This window comes from Prunus persica, chromosome G2, assembly GCF_000346465.2.
Source record: "Prunus persica cultivar Lovell chromosome G2, Prunus_persica_NCBIv2, whole genome shotgun sequence".
Classification (NCBI taxonomy): domain Eukaryota; kingdom Viridiplantae; phylum Streptophyta; class Magnoliopsida; order Rosales; family Rosaceae; genus Prunus; species Prunus persica.
Window position 1 is genome coordinate 29,015,206 of NC_034010.1, and position 23,350 is coordinate 29,038,555.

At 38.4% G+C, this 23,350-nt stretch overlaps 3 protein-coding genes and 2 long non-coding RNA genes across 6 annotated transcripts; 3 read left to right on the plus strand and 2 right to left on the minus strand.

Moving 5' to 3' along the window:
• On the plus strand, positions 1,834-4,699 carry LOC18784752 (reticulon-like protein B1). The gene is made up of 6 exons (XM_007218757.2): positions 1,834-1,907; positions 2,153-2,690; positions 3,575-3,755; positions 3,845-3,986; positions 4,077-4,146; positions 4,247-4,699. The coding sequence occupies exons 2-6, from the start codon at positions 2,456-2,458 to the stop codon at positions 4,414-4,416; spliced, it is 798 nt and encodes a 265-aa protein (XP_007218819.1). The 5' UTR covers positions 1,834-1,907; positions 2,153-2,455; the 3' UTR covers positions 4,417-4,699.
• Positions 4,814-7,958, minus strand: LOC18785377 (F-box protein At5g52880). Of its 2 annotated transcripts, none has more exons than XM_020556502.1 (6): positions 6,971-7,958; positions 6,402-6,556; positions 6,165-6,252; positions 5,903-6,075; positions 5,496-5,641; positions 4,814-5,229 (listed from the first exon to the last, which is right to left on the minus strand). In XM_020556502.1, exons 1-6 carry the CDS (start codon positions 7,153-7,155, stop codon positions 5,104-5,106), a joined length of 873 nt encoding a protein of 290 aa, XP_020412091.1. In that variant the 5' UTR covers positions 7,156-7,958; the 3' UTR covers positions 4,814-5,103. The 2 variants fall into 2 exon arrangements, with proteins under 2 accessions (XP_020412091.1, XP_007218759.1); XM_007218697.2 differs by having other exon boundaries at positions 6,165-6,258.
• Positions 9,507-10,308, plus strand: LOC18785320. Its single transcript, XR_002270076.1, has 2 exons — positions 9,507-9,649; positions 9,830-10,308. It is a non-coding gene; the product is annotated as an uncharacterized LOC18785320 (long non-coding RNA).
• LOC18787364 lies at positions 14,398-15,229 on the plus strand. Its single transcript, XR_002270077.1, has 2 exons — positions 14,398-14,573; positions 14,752-15,229. It is a non-coding gene; the product is annotated as an uncharacterized LOC18787364 (long non-coding RNA).
• Positions 15,655-21,702, minus strand: LOC18785915 (putative cell division cycle ATPase). Its single transcript, XM_020556499.1, has 16 exons — positions 21,148-21,702; positions 20,299-20,420; positions 20,109-20,197; positions 19,971-20,006; positions 19,650-19,743; positions 19,476-19,518; positions 19,284-19,381; positions 19,106-19,170; positions 18,254-18,750; positions 18,057-18,144; positions 17,828-17,926; positions 17,184-17,752; positions 16,896-17,031; positions 16,746-16,814; positions 16,507-16,638; positions 15,655-16,399 (listed from the first exon to the last, which is right to left on the minus strand). Exons 1-16 carry the CDS (start codon positions 21,363-21,365, stop codon positions 16,286-16,288), a joined length of 2,469 nt encoding a protein of 822 aa, XP_020412088.1. The 5' UTR covers positions 21,366-21,702; the 3' UTR covers positions 15,655-16,285.

Below are 23,350 nucleotides of genomic sequence, written 5' to 3' on the forward strand. Positions count from 1 at the left end.
ACAAAAAATGTTACTAGAGAGAGAAAAGTCCCTCAGTTATTAGTTTCCTCTTTCACTCAATTTCTTAATTATATATTCTCTCTCCAGGCTTCTTCAGGCTCCAGCCATGTGAAAGAAAGCATAAAGATAAGATTTGTGATTGTGGTTTTAAGGGGATTGAATCAGATTCTCAAAGTGCCAAATTCTTTGTCATGTCTTTAATTTTCTGGTAAGTATATTCCTGTAATGTTTAAAAGGCTTGAGGAGAAGCTAGGTCTACCTCTCAATCTCAATTGTGGTCCTCAAATTAAGACAAGGAAATAAACCATACTATTACTATTACTGTATATGCTGATGCTGTGGTCCTCAACTGCTGCAGTGAAACAGTCTCCCTCTGTCTGAATTGTTAGCTTTTATATTAAATTTTCTGGTTTAGAACTTTATGGTGTGCACGACACAATTTTGAGCCTTGCCAATGCCATTCTTAGCCGACTTTTTCCCCATTTTGTTTTGTTTCATCTTTAAACAGAAAGGCTTAAGCTGACTCTATCTACCCTCTGTCTACTACTTCTCTCTACTCTACATTCATATCAACAATTCATCATCACAAACATTTTTGTCATTTACATGGCATATAGTTTATTACATCTAGAATGGAATATTGGTCCTATTTTCAATCATGCTGCATAAATGTTCCAAATTTGTAAGATTCTGCACCCTAATCTACCATGATTATTCACATCTTTTGATTTTAAAACTGGGAAGGTGAACCCCACCATGAACATATTATGATTTTCCAATTTTTTTTTTCTTCTTGTCATCTCAGGTGGATCAAAGCAGTCGCCATCTAGTATGACTTTTTGTTGTACTTGTTTGTGGGTTTTTGAGTGAAGCTCTCTTTGTCTGTTGAAGAATTTCATATGCGGTTGGCTGGTCAAATTATGCCTCGAAGAATTTTGTAACTGGTGGGGTCTTCATGTTTCGTGTCCAAAATCAAAATGCTGGTGTGGTGATGTTGTTGACTTGGCTAAACTTGTTTAGTCTGTAAATCAGCGACCTTGAAATACCATTATATATGAAATGCAGTGAAATAGACTTGTAATAGGCAGCGAAGAACATCCATTGGACTTAGAATTTTGTTAATGGCAATCGAAGACCATCTGCAACAAGCACGCAACGCAACCCCCTCATTATAGCGATGGATTTCGAATGATTCGTTTTCATTGAACGACATACAAAAACGCATGGCGATGGACTTTGCTGAAAATGAAACACATCCTCAAATTCAATGCCCGTAGAACCCAATGACTTACATGGGCTTGGGCCTCTTTTGGAGCAAAGAACAGAAGAAGTGTAGCCCTTGAAGAAGCTGAAATTTGGTGTTTTGCTTCCAAACTTAAAAAGTAACAAAAGTGCAGTACTAGTGGTGGTTGGACTTGGATCATGGATGGAGCAATGACGAGGGAGGGAGGGAGGGAAGAAAAGAAAGCATATTCTTGTATGAGCTTCTGTTATTCTTATATTCCTATTGACATTGGCAATTATGATGGGATATTCTCCAATTTCTCCTCCCAACCCTCCTAAACCCACACCCCCCCCCCCATCCATCATCCTTAAACTTTTGCCTTCTCAAAGCACCAAGAAGAAGAAGCCTCTGCCTTCTGATCTCGTGGTTTCAAATACCTTTGCAGCATTCATCATCATTCATTTTCATCTATCAAATCCATATTCCATCTTGCTCTGTGTTCCGAGGAGAGACTTGAATTGAAATTTACAACAGGCTTTCTAAATTCTAAGGCATCGGGCCATTGGCATAGGATCATGGGCTATTGTCTACTGTACATGGTGTTCCGTTATGCCAACACCACCCCAAAATACGACTGATGGAACATCAATTTGGAGGTGGAGCCTTTTATTCTCACAGCCAGGTGCGTCACAGCTTATTTGCCAAACTTTGTGCTCATTTTCATTATTCCATAAATAAAATAACACATTATTCTTTCATTTTTCTTAATCCTAATTAATATCATTAGACAGTAAGATTTTCCCAATGGAGCGTTCACTAAATTCATAGAATCCAATTCTCAAATGTATATAGACCCTTTTAAAAGCTAAATTATAATATATGATTGCAATATTTAAATTGAAAGAAATTAACGCTGTGATATCACAGAGCACCAGAAGCGCCGTAACGCGAGACATTCCCGCCTTGTCCAACTCTTTTCTCCATACAACTGCGCCCTTCCCTTTCCTTTCCTTGGTTTCTGTTATTTTCCGAACCACTCGATTCGGGCCATCCGAACCTCAGCCTCGGTCCCATGTCCGTTCTTCGACGGCTCAGATTTTATCTCCCTTGCTTCTCGCTTTAAATTAAAATTACCCCCCCACCTAAACACACAATCACATAAACACACTCTGATATCAACGCTCTCAAACTCTACATCTCTCTCTCTCTCTCCATTCGATCTGAGAAACCATGGCGGAGCCAGCACCGACACCAACGCCAGAATCGCTGGTGGATAAGATCTACGGCCACCACGCATCGGCCTCTTCATCGGACTCCGACGACGACAAGAAGAAGTCCAAGCACAACGTCGTTAAACCCAAGGTTGAAGACGACAAGCCGTCTACTCACGATTCCGTCAAATCCAAGATTTTTAGGCTCTTCGGTAGAGAGAAGCCCGTTCACAAGGTTTTGGGCGGTGGCAAACGTACTGTATTTCCCTCCTCTCTTTCTCCATAATACATTATTAACATTTATGTTTGCATGAATTCATTGTGTTTTGTTTGATTGATCAGAAAAGGTGGAATTTAAAGGAAAACTAAATTAGGAAAGTTAATTTTGGGGATCTGATTGAATAACGACTTTGCTGAATTAATATAATATAAATGTTCATTCCTGAAAAGTGTACAAGGATTTTCGTATAAGCGAGCTGATCTCAGTTTTTTAATTCGCTTTTGTTTCTTCTTCATATTATCGTATATGCGATTAAATGAAGAGGTATGCAGTGCACCGATGATTTTGTTTTGTTTTTTTAAATTAAATTAATTAATGTGCTGGGTTGTAAAACAAAGTTAGATAAATGAATTATTGTAGGGTTTTTGTGTGTGTAGTATTAGTGGATAGATTCCAATTGGTAGGCATTATTCAAATTGTTGATTTTGCATACTAGTTATTTTTTATTTTTCCTCTGCTTTGTGTTTTATATATATAATATACGTTTCAAAATGATGTAATGAAAATATACTGACAATATTTTAATAGTATTTTCCTGGTTTCTGATACATAATAAATATTTCATATGTTTATAGTATGTGGTTTAGTAGCTCACTTTCTTTTGATTTGCTGTGTTGGGTTGTGCCCGCGTGTTTTCATAATATTTTTTAAAGGCTGTCTATCACTATTGGCATCTTCATTTTGAATTTGGAAACTGGTGATTTGTTTTTGAAATTATGCCTTAGAAAAGCTGAGATACTAAATCCTGCAAGAATTTCTCGACCAGTTTTCCGTTTCTTCATTTATGACTATGCCTGAGAGAAGAACCTTGTACCAAAAAGACCTTAATTATAATCTAATGTCAGTATTTCAATGCAGCTGCTGATGTCCTCCTATGGAGGAACAAGAAAATTTCTGCAAGTGTGCTTGGTGGTGCTACTGTATTATGGGTTTTCTTTGAGTTGCTTGAATACCATCTAATCACTCTGGTGTGCCATTTATTGATACTCTCTCTGGCTGTCTTTTTCCTGTGGTCCAATGCATCAACCTTTATCAACAAGTAATGTTCTGGTGTTCATGCTATTTTTGGCAGATTTGGTATTTGATAGAATATTATATGGTCTTAACTTCACTATGTTCCTTGATCAGGTCTCCACCACAAATCCCAAAGGTTCAACTCTCTGAGAGGACTGTCCTTGATTTGGCATCTGCATTGAGAATTGAGCTCAACAGAGCATTTCACATTTTGCGGGATATTGCATCTGGGAGAGATTTGAAGACGTTCCTTGGTGTAAGTTGATCTTTCTTTCATAGTGGTGCTGTATGTGTAGGCAGTTGTTAGGATTATGGACTCATTAAATGATGCTCTTCTGGTTACCAGGTTATAGCCATCTTGTGGATTCTGTCAGTGGTTGGGAAATGGTTCAACTTCCTGACCTTATTCTACATAAGTAAGGATTTCTTTTTAGTTTTCGATTCTCTTTAGCGTGTTTCTCGATTTTGATTTAGGAAACATCTGTTATTAACATCTCCTTGAATTTTGAATGGCAGCTTTTGTGTTGCTGCACACATTGCCGGTGATTTATGAGAAATATGATGTGCAGATTGATGCCTTTTCTGAGAAGGCATTGATTGAGTTCAAGAAGCAGTACGCAGTGTTTGATGCCAAGGTTTTGAGTAAAATTCCCAAGGGCCCATTGAAAGAAAAGAAGAAGGATTAGAGAGACACGGACCATGCTGATGCATGTGAAGTGTTTACTTAGGGGTACACTTTAAGTTACTGTGTTTTTAGTCAAGGCGGTGTTGAATTATTTGGTTCCATTAGATTACATCTTTGTGCGTTTATGTTTTAGTACTGGTTGGGTGCACACAGCTTAATGAATGAATATATGCGTTTTAGATCTCTGTGTTTCTGGATGGCTGTAATTTTTATATTTCGGAACTTGATTATACATTTATTTTGAGTTCTATTTCCAATCCATAATGAAAATTATTATCCTTATATGCCTTAATTCCAAATTGTTAATCTTGGAAAGAAGCAATCTGATCTACGATATTGTCTGCATTAGTACTCACTTTTCAAAATTTGTCCAAACTACTGACTGATGAATTAGTTTTACATTTTACTGTTTGAGGTCGATTGTTATCAATGTGAAATGTATTGCAAAAGAAACACAGAGATTATGAAACAAGAAGAATTTATGAATATATATTTTGGTACAAGAACTATAATATTATTACTTCTTATTTTTCTAAACACATATTCTTTTGAAAACAAAGTTAAAAATCCAGCTCCGGGACGGTCGAGACTCAAGCAGCGAGGGAAGAGCCTCTTGAAGAAGCGAGAACGCTGGCCGCTAGATATTAGCCATCCTCATTGAGCAGCTCTATACATGAATGAAATGCTTTTACTGGGTTTTGCTCAAGGGTCTTTGGTAGGCCCATAACCTGGAAAATGGCCCTCCATCTGAATCACTATCACTGTCTGAAGAAGATGCCATTGATAAAGAATCATCCAAGAGATACCCAACCACCTGAAAAAAGATGGCAATATGGTTATAGATGTAAGGTCACCGGAACCAAAAATCTAAACAGAACCAGTGATTCTAAGAAGAAAACAAGAAGAACTAAAACCAGAGCAGATTTCATTCTTCAAATAACGGTCTTATTTGACAATATACGTTAGTAAGGACAAGAAACAAGGAAGATAGTCAAGCATCAGAATTAGCATTCAGTGAATCCCTGCCAGTTTCACTAACTAAAATCGAAAAACTAGAGCAAAGAACAAGATAGAAAATACCTGACTGGGTAACACCGGCTTAATTTGCTGATTTTCAGAATTTAGTCCTGTATGTTCATTTGAACATTTCATGTTATCGAGCCAAACAATCGTGTTGCAGTCCCTACAGTATCCCCTACTGGATTTCAATTTCTTTGAAGAACTACCTGAAATCCAAGCAGGCTTGCAAAGGTAAGAATGGATGACTTTGCACTTGAAAGCTGACAGGAAGCAGAACAAGAATCCACGCAACGCACGTGCTTGCACCCAGGCATGCATGCCTGTGCTTCTTTGCAACTTATGTTTTCTAGTGACACAACCAGATCTAGAGGTATATTTTCTAAGGAGGTATATATAAAACATCTATTTTCTAGTGATACAAAGCATTTCAAAACAGATGCAGCAAAAGCATATATCTAATAAGATACCTAAATATGCTCGTTTGAAGGCTTCTCGCCAAAATAGTGTATACCCCCCTTCATCTTCAACCAGTCTACCAATCTGTCGACCCTTAATCATCGCATCATTATCAGAATTCCCGAAGAAAGTAGTGTATTGTGCCTGCCACAAATTGTTCTCACTTGCCGCTATATTCCACAACCTTCACCAAAACAATCATAAAGTATTATAGAGGTAATTGTTGATCCAAAGCAGTTTCCTCACAACATAATTGAAGGGAAGAGAAATCACCAGCAGACTCGTCCAACAGAGACTAAAGATTGCATATCGAGGAAACTGAATATGTGAACAAGAACATCTTGTGGCAGCTGGGTTGAACCTGAAACTACAGGGATAGGAGACAAAAAAGTTAACAAGGATTGGATGCGAGGCTTAACAGATTAAACCTATCAAAATTTTCCGACTGTCAAACTAGGAACATGGAAAAATGGTGAGGTATGAGCAAACATAAAAGTAAAATCATGTTACCGTTTTCTTCTTGGCGGGCTTTAGTGCGCCTCTTATGAGCAACCATTGCATTCTTATATTCTGTAACAGCTGCATTCTTCTTTTGCTTTGGCAACGTGGCCTCGACGCTCTGAAGGAGGAGATGGGCTGCCAAAACAGCATTGCGTGTCTGCATTCTAGTTTTGTAATAGCCGTCCAAAAATTTCTTGTTACGAGAACTTAAACTTGATCCAGAAGAGTAGACAGCTTAAAACAATAACCAGCTCAAAAGTACGTTTGATCCCAGAAAGTCCAAAATTGACAATTTTGTTCATTCAAATCAAGCAAAGTTTCATCACCATCCTCATTACAATTTGCATTATAACCGAATTAAGATAATTTAAGTATGATGGAAGCTCTCAACGAATTAAAATTAACAAAATATTCAATTTCATCCAAACTTGGGTTGTGAAGTTTCCATTTTGAATACAAAATGTCTCAGAATTCGAATAACAGAAGCAACCCAGATATCACAAAAAGTTTCTTTCTTTAAAAAATATCAAAACAAGAAGAAAGAGTTTATAAAATCCGAGATAAGGGAAAAAGCATACTCAGGGAGGAGACGAAAGGCGGTGAGGGTGTCCTGGAAGATGAGCGATTGAAGATTCTTGGGAATTTTCTTGTAAGCGCCTCTGAGAATAAAGCTCAGCTCCTTACAGGCTAACGGGTACCTGTGAATTCTTGGTAAAGACTCTTTCAAGCCAAGTTTTTGGTATCTCTCTAATGGTTTTGACATGTTTTTTGTGATTCAAAGGCACAGGGGAGAGAGAGAAGAGAGTTCCTTCAGATATTCCAAATTTACAACAATTCTGATGGGCTGAGAAGCATAGTTGGGCTGTTTAGTCCTTATGGGCTGCTGATTCGATTGGCCTACTCATTTTTCTTAAATAGCCTCTAGGGCTCCATTTTTGACCACCTCTGATATTCCTTTTGTCTTCTTCTTCCTCTTCCCCTTCTGATCCTATTTGTGTATCAGAGCTTGGTTCCGAGAACACGGGGAAAAACCCTCTTTCTCCACAGGAAATGGGTTCCCTAGAGTTGGAGCTACATCTCCACAAAGAAAAACTCAGGCTTCGCTTCAGGAGCTACAGAACTCCATAAACTCCATGGCCTCCGCACAAGCTCACTTCCAGCAAACGCTTCTGGAAGATATCCGCGCCAACTTAGAGTTGGGTTTGAACAATCAAGAACAAAGGATGGGTCCTCCTCAATGCCATGAACAATGAACCTGAAAATTCCTGTGTTTCACGGAGGAAACGACAATCCAGTAGACTGGCTCTGCCTCGCGGAGCGTTACTTCAAGTACCTCAAGACTCCCGAGGAGAAGAAAGTGGAGATTGCGTCCCTTCACTTACAGGGGGATGCGATTCCATGGATGTCAGGCTTGTACGAGCCCTACCACAGCTTGGATTCATGGTCGCAGTTTGTGGTGAGAACTTTGAAGTCCTTTGGGCCTGGAGAGTGCATCGATATAGATATTGCGCTCTGAGCAACCGGGATCAGTGAAAGAGTACACGACCGAGCTCCGAGGGTTTGCTGTCCAACAACAACCATAAAAAAAGTATAACCGTGCGGCTATACTATTTTAAATTATTATTTTAAACCCTCTGTACTGTTAATAGTCTTTTTTAAAAAGAGTATAGCCGCGCGGCTATACTCTGCAGAAATAGAACTAAATATATAGTTTAGCCGGGCGGCTATACTAATTTTTAGAAACATTAATAAAACCAAGTATCGCCGACCGGCTGTACTATTTTTAAAAAAATATAAAAAGGGGTATAGCCGCCCGGCTGTACTATTTGTAAGAAAAACGGCTATAACAGGGGCCCACGTGTCAAAATACGTACAGCCGGTCGGCTATACTATTTTTTTTAAAAAAATTCGAACCAACGAGTTTTTGTGCAAGAAATGGGTTCCCTGGAGTTGGAGCTACGACTCCCCAAAGAAGAACTCAGGCTTCGCTTCAGGAGCTACAGAACTCCATAAACTCCATGGCGTCCGCACAAACTCACTTACAGCAAACGCTTCTGGAAGAAATCCGCCAACTTGGATTTGGGTCTGAACAATCAAGAACAAAGGATGGGTCCTCCTCAATGCCATGGACAATGAACTTGAACTTCACTGAATGACGACCCAGTAGACTGGCTCTGCCTCGCGGAGCGTTACTTCAAGTACCTCATGATTCCCGAGGAGACGAAAGTGGAGATTGCGTCTTCGACTAACCTGGGAGCGAAGATTATCAGTTTTGTCCACCAACAGCTCAATCTTATCACCGAGGTCAAGAACCTGCAGAAGAGATGAATTTCCATGACTAAAAATGGATGACATATTTACCTACTTGGAATCAGAATGAAAATCGGCCTAGGCGGCTAGGCGGTGGCTAGGCGGGCGCCTAGGTGGGTTGGGTCTTTTTTCGGTGCCGAACCCAGAGGACGAAGCAGTGACTGCGAGAACAAGTTCCGTCCTCTCTGCGAGTGTAAGCGTCGTGTTCGTTCGAATATATTTAAAGCGTATAGCCGTCCGGCTGTACCTTTAAAATATTCGAATGTAATTAGGCATACTGTATTCTCATTTGGTCAAGCTGGTCTATTTCTACCACATCAAATCATATTCCTGAGGCTTCTGCAATATTATCAGCATACTATTGCTAGAACAAGAAGAAGCCTATGTAATAAGATATGCTTAATAACAGCAACAACAGCAATGGTATTCGTTCATTCTCGAAAGGACACAGCAACAATTGCTTAATAACAGCAACAACAGCAATGATATATTCCATCTTCTTTTGTATGATACGTCTTCTGTTGGCTCGACTCTATAAATAGAAATTATAAACGTACAGCCGCATGGCTATACTTTCTAATTACATTCAAATATTTTAAAAGTACAGCCGACCGGCTATACGCTTTAAATATATTCGGACGAACACGACGCTTGCACTCGCAGAGGACGGAACTTTTTCTCGTAATCACTGCTTCGTCCTCTGGGTTCGGCACCGAAAAAAGACCCAACCCGCCTAGACACCACCTAGCCGCCTAGCTCCCGCTTAGCCACCGCCTAGCCGCCTAGCGCCCTCCTAGCCACCCGCCTAGGCCGATTTTCATTCTGATTCCAAGTAGGTAAATATGTCATCCATTTTTAGTCATGGAAATTCATCTATTCTGCAGGTTCTTGACCGCGGTGAGAAGATTGAGCTGTTGGTGGACAAAACTGATAATCTTCGCTCCCAGGTTAGTCGAAGAAGCATAACTTATGTTTAGTTTATTAGGTTTGGGTGATGGAGAGTGATATGGTTTTCTCTCCAAGTTTTTATATTTATTTTAAAAATCATCTTTTAATTTCCTTTCCACTTTTGTGCTGTTGATATGGCGTTTTTATATGTTGAAAACAATGGTGTGTTTGTGTTGTAGGCCCAAGATTTCAGGACACAGGGAACAAAAATGAAAAGGAAGATGTGGTTTCAGAATATGAAGATAAAATTGATTACTTGTGGAGATCATCATTCTCATAGACTTTGTGATATTTTTGTCAATCTGCCATGGTTTTAAGTGTACCTAAGTTTGCATCCATGGACGCTTTCGTGCTGTCATGCGGCATTGGTAAATTGCTCTATCTCTGAGTTGCTTACCTTGTTAGGTTATGCCCGTCCTGTTTTGCTAGCCATTTTAGGATGGGGTGGGGGAAGGTTTTGTATGTTTTTTTTCGCACTGGTTGTTGTGTAGTTTATATATTTGTCCTTGTCTTGTCTAGGGTAGATATAATCAATCACTATCATATATGTGCTCCGTGTAATATAATGGATCCTTAATTAGCTTAAGATGTAATGGAGGAATGCTTGGATGATTGTAAATCAGCATGCCCTTTCGGAATGCTATTAAAATCTATTCCCTTATTTGCTTGCTTCTCGAATCTGTTTAAAACTATTGTGGTATTTATAACTAGGAGTTTTAAAAAGTCTGTTTTTTTAGAAAAACAAATCCATAAAAATCACGGGGCTACACAGTTTTTGGTGCTCAAAATCTCATGGATTTTTAAAGACTTCATTAAGCGGTAGACTTTGCTTTGGAGTGTGAGTTATAAACTTCAAAGTAAAGAAAAGTCATAGAGCTCTCCAGCTTTCTTCTCTCAATTTTATATGTCTTCAAATACTTATCATAGAGATCCAAACTTTCCCACTATCATTATCATTGTAATCTCTCTTTCTCCAAGTTTTTCTTTTAGTTTTCTTTTTGTCACATAAGATAAAAGAAGAAAAATAAGTAATTCATAACAAATAAAGATTTAGAGAGACATTCATGACTGTCACCCTGCCTATGGCCATTCTCGATAAAACGTATAAGCGAAAGCGGCAATCAAGAACAGATCCTGTACAGGGACATGAGTGCCGTAATTCACTTTTTGTTGCTCCTGATGATACTTCTTTAAGCAAACCACCAGACTTGCAAGTTCATTTGATTGATAAGCGTTCATCAGAAAATTACAACAGAAATTCTGCGGTGAGATTTTAGAAAGTTGGAACCTGTTCACTTTTTGTAGTTTGTTTCATAGGGATATATGTTGTATGTCAATCATCTTTATGTAGATAATTTAATAATCCATCCTTCCCTATTTTTCCTCTAATAATTTTGTTCTTGAAAAAAAATACTGAAAAGAAAAAGGTTTTAAGGGATTACCAGATACCACCAGAATGTGCCCTATTCAACCGACCCTTGAAAGCGTATCTAGTTGAGATGAACATTTAGATTTGGTTCTTTAATTTAGGTTTCTATGAAGATCTTCTCTTAGTTGTCTTAGACCTATAATTTATTTTTAAGGTCATTGCTATATTCTGTCTCACCTGCCTCTTTTTCTTGCAGGTATGCCATGTATGTTTTGTGTGCTGTGTTGGGGGTAACCTGAAGCACTGTGGAAAATGCCTTCAGTCGTATCATCTCCAATGCCTAGATAAGCCCCATAAGGAAAAGAAACACATTTTAGTGTCTGGCACAAGACAAATACCAATTAAAACTGTTCCGACAAGTCTTGATGAGGTTCCTTCCCAAAGGGATGCGTATGGGAATAAGTCTAGTGGCAAGAAAGTAGGCTCATCTTCAAATGCTAATGCTGGAACATTGGTTGATGATAATAATGTTGGAGGGAGGTTAGTTTCTCAACTGGTGATGAATTCCGCTGTAATTACTGCTGATTTTGTAAGACAAAAATCATCATCAGCAGCAGCAGTATTTGAAAGAAAAAGCAGGATTTTGGTTTTGCTTTGATTCCTACACTCTGAATTTTCCCTCTCTTCGTGGATGAAGCTAAGGATAGGGTTTTCTCTGAACGGCGTGATCCATCTCCATCTCCTCGGAATGTCACTGTAAGTTCCCTTATTTATTTTTTATTTTTGTCAAACACTTTCGCTTTTTATTTTCTGAAATCTTCACGGTTCAATGTATTTATTGATTATTATTTCAAAATCGAGACACACTCATAGATATGTATTCGCGGTTACATATTAGAATGTATGTACATATGTTATGCTTTGCTTTTAGACTATTCCGTTTGGTTTCCGAGAAAATAGAATAGAAAGTAAAGTATGAAGCGGGTTTTGTGTGGCGTGAAGGTTGTGTGTTGCTTTGGTCTCTAAAGATGGGGGTGTTTTGTTTTTCCACTGGACTGTCATTTAATTTAAAATATCACTAAATTATGATAGAACTGTGGTGAACTTTGTATTTCCTTCACGTTTACATGTATTTTGTATCTGGCTTTTACATCTGAATTTTGATATGAAACTAATCATGGCAGCAAGTGCTTTGTATTTGGAATGATATTTGTTTTACATATGAAACGTTTTCAGTTTTTTTTTAAGGTTGAAGAGGTTACAGTGAGTAGCACCTATAAAAAGCATTGTTCGACTCTCTATTGCACATGATGAATTAAGTAGGATGATGAGTTGGTTTGTTAAATGAGTTTAAGGCTTTTGATAATGTTATTGAATGATGAAACCATATTGGAGGAATGTATTGGACCTAAAAGATACTAAATTTATATTTATTTTTAAATAAAATATCTCCCAACGACTAGCAGAAACCACTGTATTGCATGAACTGTCTCCTCTAGAAATGTCAGCTGCGAGAATTGAAAGAGTAGAAACTCATGCTTCGCAATCTCTATATCGATGAACTCTCCAGGCCCAAAGAGCTTCAAAAATTTCAACACAAACTGCGACCATGAATCCAAGTTGTGGTAGGGCTCGTACCAGCCTGACATCCATGGAATCGCATCCCCCTTTAAGTGAAGGGACGCAATCTCCACTTTCGTCTTCTCGGGAATCATGAGGTACTTGAAGTAACCCTCCGCGAGGCAGAGCCAGTCTACTGGGTTGTCATTCAGTGAAGTTCAGGTTCATTGTCCATGGCATTGAGGAGGACCCATCCTTTGCTCTTGATTGTTCAGACCCAAATCTAAGTTGGCGGATTTCTTCCAGAAGCGTTTGCTGTAAGTGAGTTTGCGCGGAGGCCATGGAGTTTATGGAGTTCTGTAGCTCCTGAAGCGAAGCCTGAGTTCTTCTTTGTGGAGTCGTAGCTCCAACTCCAGGGAACCCATTTCTTGCACAAAACTCGTTTTTTCGATTTTTTTTTTAAAAAATAGTATAGCCGACCGGCTGTACTTATTTTGACACGTAGGCACATTATATAGTACAGCCGGGCGGCTATACTTGGTTTTACTAATGTTTCTAAAAATTAGTACAGCCGGGCGGCTATACTTGGTTTTATTAATGTTTCTTAAAATATAGTATAGCCGGGCGGCTATACTTGGGTTTCTGATTTTCTTCAAAATAGTATAGCCGCCCGGCGATACTATATTTTTAGTTTTATTTATGCATGGTATAACCGCGCGGCTACCTTTTTTAAAGACTATTAACAGTACAGAGGGTTTAAAATAATAATAAAAAATAGTATAGCTACACGAGTATACCCTGCTTTTGGAGAGCAAAGCCTCAGGAGCTCGGTTGTGTACTCTTTCACAGATCCCGGTTGCTCAGCGCAATATCTATATCAATGCACTCTCCAGGCCCAAAGAACTTCAAAAATCTCACCACAAACTGCGACCATGAATCCAAGCTGTGGTAGGGCTCGTACAAGCCTGACATCCATGGAATCGCATCCCCCTGTAAGTGAAGGGACGCAGTCTCCACTTTCTTCTCCTCGGGAGTCTTGAGGTACTTGAAGTAACGCTCCGCGAGGCAGAGCCAGTCTACTGGGTTGTCGTTTCCTCCGTGAAACACAGGGAAGTTCAGGTTCATTGTTCATGGCATTGAGGAGGACCCATCCTTTGTTCTTGATTGGTCAAACCCAACTCTAAGTTGGCGGATATCTTCCAGAAGCGTTTGCTGGAAGTGAGCTTGTGCGGAGGCCATGGAGTTTATGGAGTTCTGTAGCTCCTGAAGCGAAGCCTGAGTTTTCTTTGTGGAGACGTAGCTCCAAGTCTAGGGAACCCATTTCTTGTGGAGAAAGAGGGTTTTTGCCCATGTTCTCGGAACCAAGCTCTGATACCCAAATAGGATCAGAAGGGGAAGAGGAAGAAGAAGACAAAAGGAATATCAGAGGTGGTCAAAAGTGGAGTCCGCCTAGACACCGCCTAGCCTAGCCACCGCCTCCTAGCCACCGCCTAGAAATGGGGTTTATGGAGTTCTGTAGCTCCTCAAGCGAAGCCTGAGTTTTTCTTTGTGGAGATGTAGCTCCAAGTCTAGGGAACCCATTTCTTGTGGAGAAAGAGGGTTTTTGCCCATGTTCTCGGAACCAAGCTCTGATACCCAAATAGGATCAGAAGGGGAAGAGGAAGAAGAAGACAAAAGGAATATCAGAGGTGGTCAAAAGTGGAGTCCGCCTAGACACCGCCTAGCCACCGCCTAGCCGCCTAGCGCCCTCCTAGGCACCGCCTAGCGGCCTAGCGCCCGCCTAGACACCGCCTAGCGGCCTAGCGCCCGCCTAGACACCGCCTAGCCGCCTAGCGCCCGCCTAGCCACCCGCCTAGGCCGATTTTCATTCTGATTCCAAGTAGGTAAATATGTCATCCATTTTTAGTCATGGAAATTCATCTATTCTGCAGGTTCTTGACCGCGGTGAGAAGATTGAGCTGTTGGTGGACAAAACTGATAATCTTCGCTCCCAGGTTAGTCGAAGAAGTATAACTTATGTTTAGTTTATTAGGTTTGGGTGATGGAGAGTGATATGGTTCTCTCCAAGTTTTTATATTTATTTTAAAAATCATCTTTTAATTTCCTTTCCACTTTTGTGCTGTTGGTATGGCGTTTTTATATGTTGAAAACAATGGTGTGTTTGTGTTGTAGGCCCAAGATTTCAGGACACAGGGAACAAAAATGAAAAGGAAGATGTGGTTTCAAAATATGAATATAAAATTGATTGTTGTGGAGATCATCATTCTCATAGACTTTGTGATATTTTTGTCAATCTGCCATGGTTTTAAGTGTACCTAAGTTTGCATCCATGGACGCTTTCGTGCTGTCATGCGGCATTGGTAAATTGCTCTATCTCTGAGTTGCTTACCTTGTTAGGTTATGCCCGTCCTGTTTTGCTAGCCATTTTAGGATGGGGTGGGGGAAGGTTTTGTATGTTTTTTTTCGCACTGGTTGTTGTGTAGTTTATATATTTGTCCTTGTCTTGTCTAGGGTAGATATAATCAATCACTATCATATATGTGCTCCATGTAATGTAATGGATCCTTAATTAGCTTAAGATGTAATGGAGGAATGCTTGGATGATTGTAAATCAGCATGCCCTTTCGGAATGCTATTAAAATCTATTCCCTTATTTGCTTGCTTCTCGAATCTGTTTAAAACTATTGTGGTATTTATAACTAGGAGTTTTAAAGTCTGTTTTTTTTAGAAAAAACAAATCCATAAAAATCACGGGGCTACACAGTTTTTGGTGCTCAAAATCTCATGGATTTTTAAAGACTTCATTAAGCGGTAGACTTTGCTTTGGAGTGTGAGTTATAAACTTCAAAGTAAAGAAAAGTCATAGAGCTCTCCAGCTTTCTTCTCTCAATTTTATGTCTTCAAATACTTATCATAGAGATCCGAACTTTCCCACTATCATTATCATTGTAATCTTTCTCCAAGTTTTTCTTTTAGTTTTCTTTTTGTCACATAAGATAAAAGACGAAAAATAAGTAATTCATAACAAATAAAGATTTAGAGAGACATTCATGACTGTCACCCTGCCTATGGCCATTCTCGATAAAACGTATAAGCGAAAGCGGCAATCAAGAACAGATCCTGTACAGGGACACGAGTGCCGTAATTCACATGTTTTATGTAATACAGAGAGCAATGTATTATCAAGTGTTACAGAATTTAAGAACAATGTACAAATGCTCTGACTGTATTTGAATATTGTCCATAAGCTACAGGCTATATATATATATATCATATCAAACAAATTAAATTCACTCCAAGTTCCCTCCCCACCAATCTGAAATCCCGCATGCATTTCCAAATACCACACGTTCACAGAACATGACTAAAACCCCAGCTGGTGGTATTTTGCTTGCAAGACGGCTTAATAAAATACCGAGAACCCACCCTCCCTTTACATTTGGTGAACAAATGCCAAACCCTCTCTTACAAAATACAATATATATGTATATTGTACGCCAGTGTATACGTTCATTGGGTTGTAACGTTTTCTTTGTTTGAGGATCAGAGCTAGAGCTGCTTCTAATTGATCGTCACGTTGTCACGAGCCATCAAACATTTGTGTTTCAGGTGGAGTTTCCAACTTCCTCAAATCTTCACATTCTTTCTCGAAGAATGAAGCTGATCACTGTCTAGGACGCCTGCTTCCCCATGTATTATTAATGTTTTACAGGAAGTAAGTGAGTTGTTGCTTCTTCCTTGAGCCACCTTCTCCGTACAAATCATTCCACTGTTTCAGCTCACTCATTACTGAACCCTCTGAAGCGAAACTGGCAGCAACCTGCATCACACCATAGACATGTATAAACATACATGCAAAACTTAACACACATAGAAGAGATGGTAGTTTATGGAGGCAAAATGTTGAAAAAAGGTCAAGTTAGTTACCTGATTCTTTGCCTGCCGCATATCTTCCATGTTTAAAGCTCTCAGAGTAATTTCTTGGTCCTCTTTCTCTTCCTCTTTTGTCTCTGAAGCATCTTCTGTGCTCTTGCCTTGTGCTTCTCTCTTCTTCTTTTCCTGTAGTTCCAAGTATTTGAAAATCATTAAGCATTACTGTAAATGAGAATTTGGAAAAATAAGAATATTGCTAAGGCAGAGGAAGAGCGTAAGAGGTAGTTAGTTACCATATCCTTTTGTCTCTCCTGTTGTATAAGCTCCCTCACAGGTCGATAAGCTGCTGTCACACACAAGTTCTGTTTTCCAGTAGTTAGTTTCATGAGCTCATCATACTGATAACAATTTAAGGTTATAATATTATCGACTCAAAAACTAACCTTAAGATCACTGCCACTGTAACCTTCTGTCATGGTTGCAAGCTCCTTGAAGTCTAGATTTTCAACCTTTTCTTTTGAAAGAAGAGTTTTCAAGATCATTTCCCTATTCTCGACGGAGGGAAGACCAACCATGACTCTGTTCAACACAAAAAAGAGTTCAAAGTCAGCAGACATGAGTTGAAGTCACAAATTTTTTCTGTCATATAAGAGTTACCGATCAACAAAAATTGTATGAAAATTGAAAAGGAATGTTGCAAACTCTGACTACAATAAAATATAGATTTATACCTGCGCTCAAACCGCCTGATGATTGCTTCATCAAGGTCAAATGGTCTGTTGGTTGCAGCCAGAACAAGAATTCGCTCTCCGGTTTTTGTCAACAGCCCATCCCAGTGTGTCATGAACTCGTTTTTTATCTTCCTCATGGCCTCATGCTCCCCAACTCTGGTCCTCTGCCCAAGCATGCTGTCAACTTCATCCACAAAGATAATAGTTGGGGAGACCTTTGCTGCAAGTGTGAACAGAGCTCGGACGTTTTTTTCATCTTCTCCAAACCATTTTGAAGTGATGGTGGACATCGAGACATTGATAAAACTTGCTCCCGCTTCATTTGCAATGGCTTTTGCTAGCATTGTTTTTCCAGTGCCAGGAGGACCAAAAAGCAAAATGCCTCTACAAGGCTTAAGAAGCCCACCTTTGAAAAGGTCTGGTCTTCGAAGCGGGAGCATGACCAACTCCTGAAGTGATTCTTTAATATCATCCAATGCACCAATGTCTGCAAATGTGACTCCAATCTCATTTGCAGGGATAACCTCTGGCCTTATGCGCTTCTCAAATTCATTGTCAGGTGCAACTTCCTGCACGAACACCATGAAAATTCAATAAGACAACCAGGAGGATTTTATGCACACTATTGAAGGACTTGAACTTACAACTTTTGGCGGAGGTGGATTCTCGCTGTCCTTCTTTACTGCAGGACCAGATTTCTCTGTTTCAGTCTTTGCACCGACAGCCTCTTCCCCTTCAGTTTCCTAGAATTTAATAGAAATGATAAACCATTAAGACATCAGAATGTTAGAGTATTTCCATTTGATCCACTTCCTGAAAAACATCAAGAGGTGAAAATAAAAATACGGAAGAGGAAAAGGAAAAAAAAAAAACCTTATTGGAATCAGCATTGGTCTCCAGTTTCAGAGAATCTTTCCCGCCACTTTTTCCCTCCTGGAATATACTCAATCCATGGGACAAACTGTTCCAGATCCAGAATGGGTAATTAGATAGATAAAACAGTCTGTTCTACAATAAAATATAACAAAAATATATCAATGAAATCAAGCATACAGAAACTTGGCATTTACCTCGTTGATGATATGACAAGCTTTCCATTTCTATATTCTGGATCCTTGTTTTGCATCAAATGATAAGATATCGCTGATACAACGATTTCTTCTATGTAGTTGCTGAGGACCATTGTGTCTGCATGGCAGATGGAACCTAGATCGTCACACTCAAGATCATTTGATGCAAGTACCTCAGCTATGTGGTTTTTGTTATCGTGGAACTGGATCATCTTCATGTCCTCTTCCAGTTGGGCTTTCCAGCTGACAAGATGAGTCTCATCTTCAGGGGGGCTGATCTCAATATTGTATGGGAACAAACCAGCAAGCCTCTCATCAACTTCTTTGCAATCATCTTCAGCGTCTAACATCCGGGAACCAAGTATTAACACTGACCCTGAAAGTCTCTTCAACATTTTATTGAACAAATTGTATAACCGCCGTGATTGGAGAAAAAGCTTCTCAACATCCCTGATGTATAAAATGATCGAACCAGTTTCTGATATGGAAGCTAAGACCTGTAAGAAAAATAATACGCATGCCTATTAGCATTACCTTACCTTTTCAGATATATTGAACCTACATAACTATCTAGTCTATATTGACTTAAGTCTTGCAAACACAAGGAAAGAACTTATATCTATAAAATGAAGTATGCATCAAGTGGGTAAAATGGCATGTGATTGGGACACCAGTTATATCAAAAGGAAGAAAAGGCTATCAGCCTCAAATTGAGAATTGTAACACCACTCACATCATCTAGTATCTATCATCATGCGCATCAACTGAAAGTATCATCTAAACATGCTTGTGCATAAATCTGATAACGATAACATTACCTTGTATGTGACCAAATAAAAAAAGAGACATTACCTTGTAAAGTGACTGTAGAAAAAGTTTCTCATCGAAACACCAGCTGGTCACGCGTTTGAGAGGAGCTGAAAAACAAAGAATCACCAAGTAATAAGTATAATTTCGAAGCAAGTTTCTGCTTAGCTAAAACATAAAAGCTTGATACTTAAAGAGCCAGTATTTCACTGTATGAACAAACCTGAACTTGTGGGAGCACATTTGGAACTGAAGCTACTCATATCAGATGCAGAGGAGGCATTTCTTTGAAGCGTTGAATTATTTGGCCCTTCAGCGCCCCTGCAGGTATTAGACAGTGATGTTTTAGAAACAAAACATTACATGTAACCACTGTGGCACCTTTTAAATCAAGATCAATGACCCCTTACTCTACCTTGATTTGAGATCTGTAGTACTGCTTTGCCGGCATAATGTGCCTGTAAGAAAACGATTGATTATAACAACAGTGAAGAGTGAACATTACCAATTGTCACTAAACTGAGGACATGAACAAGGATTCAATCAGAGGAGCATTAACAACAAAATAATATGGCTTTACTTCTTTTACCTTTACTGTCCCCACTTGAAGGGAGGATTGAGAAAGACCCAAGCAAACTGGACATTCGCTCCATTGTCACCTCTGAGATAGACCTCTTAAGATACTACAAAGAGAAGGCAATGAATTAGGAAAAACTCCACTTGAGCTAATTCAAACTTTCCTTATACATGAAGTGCAGAAATGTACTACATTGATTTTGAGTTTAAACAACAAAGCAACTACTACATTGGATTCATGCTTCACCACCTAGAAAATCTAATATGTATATTAAGAATTCAGAAAAGATTAAAAGGATTCTTAGTTCCTCCTTATGAAGCAGAGAGAGCTTACAGGTTCTCTTTTGGCACACCCATATTTACTCTGGATCTGTAAACATGTAAAAATGAGAGGTTTAAGTACTACTGTCAATTTAATGGATCTATACATACCAACCAAATTCAATGAAAATTAAAGTTGCACATAGTTTACCTTGATAGAAAAGTCAGTAATGTCCAACAACAGCAACTTCGACTCAAAGTAATGTGCTAAAGCCTTGGCGAGCACTTGATGATAAAGTTCTTTGGGAAATAAAACATACAATTAGGTTAGCTCAAAGAATTTAAGGCATAAAAATTTCAATGGAAAACCAAAAATCAGATGACAGTTTTAAATAGCATACCAGCAGGTCCTGAGAGCAAAATAGCTCTACTTGCAGGTGAAAGGTTCCGGGTATGCTTGGATAAGTCAGAGTGTTTCAGATGAACATATGCAGCACTTGTTAACAACATCCGAGTTCTTTCTCTGTCATTGCCATCATTAAAACAGAAGATGTAAATTATAATAAGAGCAAGAAATGTTGCGTCACCACAAGTTCAAGTTTCAGAAGTCAGATTTTATATAACTAGGAGTACTTATATATGCAATATCTTAGAAGTATTTTTCCGCCCTTCAATATATTCTTCCACCAGCCGGATGGTAGTGTTGACCCTTAATTTTCGTTGCTACGATTGACCTGTTTTGATAACTTAAAAGACAGAACTTGATGGGTTGCTCCAAAACACAGTTAAAAGCCAAAGGAAAACAAAAAAATCAAGAAGGCTCAGCATCCATAAAAGCAAAGATTGGATTCAATAGCAATTTAACAAAAGTACAATATGCTAATAACCATGGCTGATAAAAATTCATCGTTGAAAAAACCCATTAATTAAAACAACAAAAATCCAGAAAAATTTAACATAGCCATTATTAATAATCAAGCTAATTAGTCAACTGGTAACACATTCATGTAATCAAAATTTTGCCCAGAAAAAAAAAAATGAAAATTCTTGCAGAAGATCTTGGCATAATCATTTGTTGATAAGTTAAAAAAAAAAATCATTTCTTGATGGATTGTATGATTACAAAATTGGTTAAAACTTTAACAACATTCTACCAGGAAAAATAGATATACAACGCACTCATCTTCCATGTGCCTGCTTAAACGATTAACATAAAAGCTATGCAATTGGGTAAGAAGTTGTCAAATTACCTTAGGTAATAAGGAAACTCCTCAAATGTAACTTTGCTGTTTCTGCCATCCAGCACCTGCCTCATCAGCTCCTGTTCAATCTGCTCCGCGGTAACCTCATCGGCCGAGCAATTACCGTTTACCCATTTGCTCACAGCCTGCCCAGAACTCAACCCCAGGCCCACCCCAACCCCAACCCCAACACTCAGAGCAGACAAGAAAATGTGCTTCTGTTCCATCAGCTCCACCAGCCCTTTAACCGATCTTGAAGAAAGACCAACTCAAAGGTATCTGCAAATCCAACTCTTTGAAGAAAAAGTCTCTATCTTTAACAGCAGAAGTTAAAAGCAGAGCCTTTTTATCAGACTTTCCTGGAAGATATCACCCAAATGCGATTGAGATTCGACAAATGGGTCAGAGATTCATGAACTTTGTAAGAACCAGAAGATGGGTTGGTGGGATTTGTTTTGGACAAGAAGGAAACTTAGAAAGAGAGAGTCTTTGGGTGCGTATGTGTTGTTTTACACACGTCCGAATACAACGTTTGTCTATGGATTGCTTATGTTCTTGAGCCTCCCCAGCTATTTATAGCATGGCACACATACTAGTGGACGTTAAATGGTCCCCCAAGAAAAGAAAACACACAATGAAAACGATAGATTCTTTTTTACCTCTGGTAGCTGTTTTTTTGACTTACCGGTGACCTCCTAATCTGGGGGATTTCTCTCTTTTCTTTTCTTTTCCTTTTCAACTTTGCTTTTCCTGTCTTTCCACCAATTTTCGTTGCAGTTTGTATAAATAGTTTATCTTATACGAAATTCATTCATATTTTACAACGTTACCCGCCTTTTTTTCTGTATTTTCTTGTGGGCATATGTTAACTCGTGTCAGCTAGCAAGGGATGGGTCTCACAATTTGCAGATTGCGACAGTGTAGCTCTGAGTTGTATTTTGGTTGGCTTCAACAAATTTAGAACCATGCTGTACCTACCTTGGTGGGCTCAACTTCTCTCAAGTTTTTTAGTTGTTAATCCACATGTTTGGTTGCACATTAATGACCAGCAATGCCATTTGAGAAATATTTACAGAAAAAACAACTATTTTTTTTAATGATAATGAATGATATATAACATATTATTTGTGGATAAGAACGATATTCAGTTAGAAAATCTTAACTGGGGTAATTTTTTTCTTATTTGTTAAGTGTGGGGTTTTTTATTTTTTTATTTTAGGATATTTACTATTAAAAGGAACGATAATATACTAAACTCACACATCTGCACGGATTCTAAAATTTGAACCCAGAACATTATCCGAGGGAACAAATACTCTGAACTACTACACTAATAAGTCATTTGCGAGCTAAAATTTATTTAAGTTTTGTAAATACAATTAACAAATAATTAGGAAAGCAGTGTAAACTGTGCAGTGACACAAACTTCCAAGAATTACCGAACAATAAACTGTGCGTGAATAGGATAAGCCGTGAGGGGTAGTATAAAACGAATTATATTGGACACATAACTTTTTTATTGATTTACCTTTTTGTACAGTTTGGTTTTTTTAAAATATATATTTACTTTCGGTCATTAATTACTTTAGAAAGCACATGACTCAGAAAGGTATTTTGCACGTTTCTTCTTTCTTTTCAAGAAATTTATTGCTTTTTTTGTGTGGGAAATTTGTTGCTTTCCACCACAGTTTTCAAGCTGCCACTATGTAAAGTGCTACAAGACTAAAAGGAGGCGGCTCTATAATAAAATAAAGTTTTCCGTTTTGTTAAGTTCGTATCCACACCTTTTATTTCAACAAGGAAAAAGGAAACAAAAATAAAAACTCCCGATTTCTTTTTCATTTTCAGAAATAACCTTTACATGGAGAACTTTTGGGTTTTATACCTTTTTCTTTTCTTTTCTACATTAGTTTTTACTCTCTTTAGTAAGAATTGAATACTTTTGTAATCATAAAAAATTTAAAAAAGACATTGCGTATGAAGTGTACTTGAATTTACAAAAAAAAACTTTAAATGTAAATATTTTTTATAAAGAGAGCTGATTTTCTCACTCATCTTTTGTCCCATTTATATGTAATAGTAAAAAGTGTTTTAAAATACCAAAGAGAGTAAAAATGGACAAAAGAATAGTAGAAAAATCAGCACCTTTCATAAACTGTTATTCGGAGATATTCTGCTTGCTTAATCATCACCCTTTTTAGGAAAATACTTA

Coding starts and splice junctions, on each gene's coding strand:
- LOC18785377 (XM_007218697.2), bottom strand. CDS start 7,155: ATGTCAAAACCATTAGAGAGATACCAAAAACTTGGCTTGAAAGAGTCT. Junction 6,259..6,401: donor AGCCCGCCAAGAAGAAAACG/GTAACATGATTT, acceptor CTATCCCTGTAG/TTTCAGGTTCAACCCAGCTG. Junction 6,076..6,164: donor TCTGTTGGACGAGTCTGCTG/GTGATTTCTCTT, acceptor GTTTTGGTGAAG/GTTGTGGAATATAGCGGCAA.
- LOC18785915 (XM_020556499.1), bottom strand. CDS start 21,365: ATGGAACAGAAGCACATTTTCTTGTCTGCTCTGAGTGTTGGGGTTGGG. Junction 20,421..21,147: donor GAGTTTCCTTATTACCTAAG/GTAATTTGACAA, acceptor TGGCAATGACAG/AGAAAGAACTCGGATGTTGT. Junction 16,815..16,895: donor ACAGTGGCAGTGATCTTAAG/GTTAGTTTTTGA, acceptor ACTGGAAAACAG/AACTTGTGTGTGACAGCAGC.
- LOC18784752 (XM_007218757.2), top strand. CDS start 2,456: ATGGCGGAGCCAGCACCGACACCAACGCCAGAATCGCTGGTGGATAAG. Junction 3,756..3,844: donor GCATCAACCTTTATCAACAA/GTAATGTTCTGG, acceptor TTCCTTGATCAG/GTCTCCACCACAAATCCCAA. Junction 3,987..4,076: donor ATTTGAAGACGTTCCTTGGT/GTAAGTTGATCT, acceptor TCTGGTTACCAG/GTTATAGCCATCTTGTGGAT.